The 6,000-nt window shown below is 33.1% G+C and overlaps 1 protein-coding gene across 1 annotated transcript in view; it reads right to left on the bottom strand.

Moving 5' to 3' along the window:
* stk26 (serine/threonine protein kinase 26) overlaps positions 1-6,000 on the bottom strand; it is a 30,228-nt gene continuing 24,228 nt past the window's right edge. The window contains exon 11 of the mRNA XM_051877537.1: positions 1-1,610. Within this exon, the coding sequence (XP_051733497.1) occupies positions 1,595-1,610 (16 nt within the window). The 3' untranslated portion in view covers positions 1-1,594. The remainder of the gene's footprint in view (positions 1,611-6,000) is intronic.

Raw genomic sequence — 6,000 nt, 5'->3', positions numbered from 1 at the left:
TGTCATAACTTAAATCTTTATTTGCCACACCAAACAAAAACTAATTTGTAACAGTTGAAGGAAAAAAAAAAAAAAAAAAGGAAGAGAACAGCATCTGTATGATACAGCCTAGAAAGATTTCTGTCTGGCGTCTTTAAATTTACAAAAGCTCTGGTGAAGAAATGTACAAAACCTAGCTTCTGCATCTACACTTCTATAAAGAAATATACAAATCTCCTACTAAACACCTTTATTATTGCTCTAAAATCTTCCAGCAGTCTGGCACCGTGTGAAAACGTCGTCTTAAAGCTGTTCGAGAAGACAATGACATCATATACATAAAAAAGGTGAAGTTTAGGCACAATGGGATGCAACGTTGGCACAGTCTCTCCAAGCCAACGGGAGCAAACGACGACATCACCACCGCACCCGCAATGGCACCCTTGTGTTTCTATACAAGCTTGGCGAAAAAAGAAAAGAAAAATCCCTCATTGCAGGAGATTATATAAAACATAAAGAAGGATTTGCATTGAGCATGAACTCTATACTGCTGACTAGCATGGACTTGCTGTCACTTTGGGTAGCTTAAATGCATCAGTTAGCGTGTAGAAACGTCCCCATCGGTTAAAGAAGCAGGATCCCTTGAGATCGACTCAAAGTAAGAGGAATGTCTTTGGAGCAAGAGAGCTCTGAAATTAACAAACAAACAGGCCCACCCCATACAAAGTGTGCGCAAGTGCATATTTCCTTCAAAAAATACAGTATAACTCTACTCTTGTATAAAAATATTAGCTCAAAAAAAAAAAAAAAAAAAAAACTGTAAAAGAGGGAGAAATGAAGGGCAAAATATGTTGATAACAGTCCTGTATAATATATATATATATATATATATATATATATATATATATATATATATATATATATATAAAATTAAAGTTGCCAATTAAAAGAAAAACTGAAATTCCCTATAGTTATGAGTCAGAAATGGAGGTAGCTTTTGCACAGCAAAACTCCTCTTGTTTTTCTAGCAGTTTAAATCTTGATCTTCATTAACCAGGAGCTGTTTTTGTTTTTTAATGATTGCGTAAATGAGGTATTTCTATTCATTTTGACTGATATGATATGCATGTAATCCCATACAGCAGTTCTGCAATGCTACAATAATAAAGAAATCCCAAACCAAGACGAACAGAAAGGCACTGTTAAACTCCCAAACATATATATTATTGATCATAGTTTAAAATCTATAATAAAGTAATGGATCGGGACGTCAAATACATATAAATAAATGTGAACCAAAAGATTTTGCTAACGCTCTACTTAACCAGTAAGGATATTTTTGTGTCTTTTCAAAGTAAAATGTTGAATAAAATAACAGTAACACACATCCTTGGGCACCAGCAGAAGACTAATATAAAAGCATGTGGCAAAATTGTATAAATACAGTTGAACACACACTATATTTATATATAATATATATTTCCATTCTTTGGGACAAAAAGAGAAGACTTCCTTTTGGTTATGATCAGATAGTGTGTGCGCGTCCGTTCTCTGTACAGGTGTGAGTGTGTTAAGGTGCAGTCATCAGGGCTGACAGCAGATGGTGGTGTTTCCACTAACTCACAGAGAACCTACAGACACAAACACACAGGCAGAGATGAGGATCAAAAACTAGCTATAGATCAGTAAATTGGCCACACTGATATTTGATGCTGAAATGTTCGGCATTGAAGAGGTGTGGCTGCAATAGAGAGCATTTTTATAGAAACTGGCAAATAAAATCAATAATTCCAGCATAAACCTGATAAATAAAGGCCAGTTACTAGAGCAGAAATGCAATGTGGAACAAACATGATCACACACACACACACACACACACACACTAGTGTTGTTAAAAGTACCGGTACTTCGGTACCAAGTCGGTACTGAAATTTTGAAAATGTGACGATACCAGGATTTCTGTAGTACCAGGAGTACCGAGTATCCAGGTATATTCGGTACCCACTGATAGGGCTGTGCAGTATTTTACGTGAATATGACACGAGTGAAGCACAAAGCTTTGTTTACAGAAGAAATAATAGGTTAACAATTAAATGTGACATCACAGCCATGGAAACATTTTGGTTCAGGCCGAATGAGAGAGGTCCACACATTTAAGCTTTGTCGGGTTTGTATTCTGTTTAGTGAATCGTGATCTGGTCACCCGATTAGCAGAGAATTTAATAATATTTCATTAGTTATTCCACTGAACATGGAATCTCTGTTTCTTTTCCCAAATCTTCACTCACGCAGGAGATTATAAACGTTTCTTCCTTTGGTTCTCTTTTAATTAGGCCTTATATTCGCATTCTTTACTGTGGTAAAGTAGAAAAAACACTGTAGGACAGAAACCTTTTTGCTTGCACGTCAATCTCTATTTAAAACAGTTTGTGCTTGTTATTAGACTTTATAAGGCGGGTCAAGTTTATTTGTATAGCGCGTTTCACAAACACCGGTGATTTTTACTTTAGCTTTCTCTGGCAGCGCAAAATCAAACACAGCCTGAATGTGTGAAGATAAAACTCACTCTTCAGACCTTTTACAACAAGTGTCAGCTGCTTGTAACATCAGATAATATTAAAGAAGATAACATGAAGATATTATTAAAGAGAGATGGTCTCTTTCCTGCTCGTGTCCCTCGTCCCTCTCAAAGAGCAGAGCGGTAGTCTATATGACGCATCTTTGTGTAGAAATAAAAAACAAATGTTTTTTTTTTTTTTTTTTAGAATAATATTCAACTTTCTTATTATTTAGGTTACCATTATTTACCGATATTTATTTCATAGTTTTACAGGCTGTAGTGTGTCGTTTCATTGAAGGAATAGCTAAAAGAATAAAGCGTTTGTTACAAAATGGATGTTTGAGCAAGTTTTTTTTTTTTTATATTTCAAAAATTATTTCATTGAGGTATATATATACACACACAAACATACACACAAGCTCCAAATATTTATATGTATGATTACCATATTTAATATGTTTTTTTAAATAGGCTATATAAAATAGTAAAATAGTTCCAACAGATTTTGCTGTGGTACCGAGAACCGTAAAATTTTTATGGTATTGGTACCGACTACTGGAATTTTGGTACCCTGACAACAGTAGCGCGCACAAACACACACACACACACACACACACACACACACACACACACACACACACACACACACACACACACGTCTTCACTCTTCATGCCTGTTCACATCTGCCTTTGGTTTTATTTACTTTAAAATTAATTTCTTATTCTAAAAAAAATATTCTCATTGATTATTTTTATATTTTGAATTACTGAAATAATTTGTGACTACAATCAAGTCTAGTCTTTTTGTGGCAACTGGTGGCATTATTGCAAATGTATGTGACATTATTGCAAAAATAAGACAAATGTATATGAAGATACAAATGTACACTATCAGTGAAAAGATTTTTTTTATGTTTTGAAAGAAGTCTCTTCTGCTCACCAAGGCTTCATTTATTTTGATCCAAAAAACAGCAAAAACAGTAATATTGTGAAATATTATTACAATTTAAAATATCTGTTTTCTATGTGAATATATAGTAAAGTGTAATTTATTCCTGTGATCAAAGCTGAATTTTCAGCATCATTACTCCAGTCTTCAGTGTCACATGATCCTTCAGAAATCATTCTAATATGCTGATTTGATGCTCAAGAAACATTTCTTATTATTATTTATGTTGAAAACAGTTGTGGACATTTTTTTTTTTTTTTTTTCTTCAGGATTATTTGATGAATAGAAGGTTTAAAAGAACAGCATTTATTTGAAATATAATCTTTTGCAACATTATAAATGTCACTTTTGATCAATTTAATGCATCCTTGCTGAATAAGAGTATTAATTTCCTTAAGTTCTTTCCAAAAAAAAAAAAAAAAATCTTACTGACCCCAAACTTTTGAACAGTAGTCGTGTATAATGTTACAAAACCTTTCTATTTCATATAAATGCTGTTCTTTTGAAATTTCTATTCAAAGAATCCTGAAAAAAAAATAAAAGTAAAAATTGTACATAACTGTTTTTAACATTGATTATAATAACACATTTTTTTTGAGCAGCAAATCAGCATGTTAGAATGATTTCTGAAGGATCATGTGACACTGAAGACTGGAGTAATGATGCTGAAAATTCAGCTTTGATCACAGAAATAAATTACATTTTAAATTGTAAAAATATTTTACAATATTACTAATTTTGCTGTATTTTGGATCAAATAAATGAAGCCTTGGTGAGCAGAAGAGACTTCTTTTAAAAACATTAAAAAAAATCTGACTGGTCAAAAGTATATTCACAAAAGCTGTTATAGGAGCACATCCAGAAAAATAAATGGATCTCTATGGGCCTCTGCTGGACAGACATGGTAATTACAGTCAGGGTTCCTACACTTTTTCCATTTCAAAATTCCATTCCAAACCAATCCGTAGATTTTCAGACCATATTTAACAAATGGTTCATACAGCATTATTTCCAGCTTTATATTTGGAATAAAGTACAGTCATTTGTCCATTGATTCTCAAAGTGACTACATACAGAGCCCCTAAATAAATAAATAAATAAATAAATAAATAAATATATATATATATATATATATATATATATATATATATATATTTTTTTTTTTTTTTTTTTGGATATATTTTTATTCGTGATTGCAGGACACTATAGTTCATTTATGTAAGTGAGGACAGCAGAATAAAGTAAACTGTGACATATTATACCCAAAAATTCTTCATACAGTGGACTACCAGTAAAATTAATAAAAAATTTGGGACCAAAAATTATTCAGACACTTTGACCTGACACTTTTGCTTAAGTGTTATCTGACATAATTAAGATTATTTTTTTCTGACACAGTTTAACTGAGATTTTGTCATATTTTATTACAAATTTTTAAAACTATAGTGAATAAACTGTATTAATGAATAAAACGTTCAAGGTGTCTGAATAACTATATATATATATATTTGCATGCACACAAGTAACTTTTTCGTGCCCTTAAGAAACTATTCACATGTGCACTGAAACTTTTTGCGTGCTTGCACATTGCAATTTCTAGTTTTATATTTATATAAACTATAACCTATTTTCTTTGTACGTCTCTGCCATCTTATTATGAAGAAAACGAGAGCATGAATGCACATTAATTAAAATAGATCTATTTTCCTTATGGTAGTACCTCTAATATCAAGGCCTAATGTCCATTAACACATCTTCTGTGGCGGGAGAAACCATGACATGAAAAGGGCTGATGGCACAATACGGCTATGTGCACTGTCCTATTTGCCAAGTTCAAGGGGCTATAAAAAAGACTGGTACTATAAATAAGTGTTCACAATTTGGCTTTCGTTAGGGCAGTACGTCATATTTCAAGGCCTTAGGTCTGCTTTAATGCATACTCTGTGGCAGCCGAGAAACCACACTGCAAAATGTGGCTCAGTGTGCATTGTCCTATATGCTAAGTTTAACGGTTTAATCATTAGTTTTCTTTTCACGAAAATGTAAATTTTTCATATGCATGCTAATGGTGTAGTTGAGGATTTTTGCACTAAAAAATTAATGAATATCCCCTCAAACACAGCATCATCATGCAACAAGAAGCTCATGCTCAGGACCGTTTGCAAAGCCTGTGGATTGCAAGTAATATTTAGCTTCTTGCACAGACCGATTGTCTCGCTTCATAACACCTCAATGTATCGTCAGGAATTGAGTATTAATTTTGTTTTGCCTGTATATATTTTTGGACTCTCAAAGTGACGGCACCCATTGATTTGCATTATATGAAACACCACAGACCACGGTTCAGCTCAAAATCTTCTTTACTGTTCTACTGAAGAAAAGAAGACACCTACATCTTGGATGGCCTGAGGGTGAGTAAATTAACAGCAAATTTTCATTTTTGGGTGAACTATCCCTTTTAAAAGGAGACATAGCACCAAAACCAGAGTTTCGGACAGAGGGTGGAAAATCA

This window comes from Ctenopharyngodon idella, chromosome 21 (genome assembly GCF_019924925.1).
Source record: "Ctenopharyngodon idella isolate HZGC_01 chromosome 21, HZGC01, whole genome shotgun sequence".
Taxonomy (NCBI): Eukaryota; Metazoa; Chordata; class Actinopteri; order Cypriniformes; family Xenocyprididae; genus Ctenopharyngodon; species Ctenopharyngodon idella.
The sequence above is the reverse complement of the archived record's forward strand: the minus strand, read 5'-3'. Positions and strand labels throughout refer to the sequence as shown.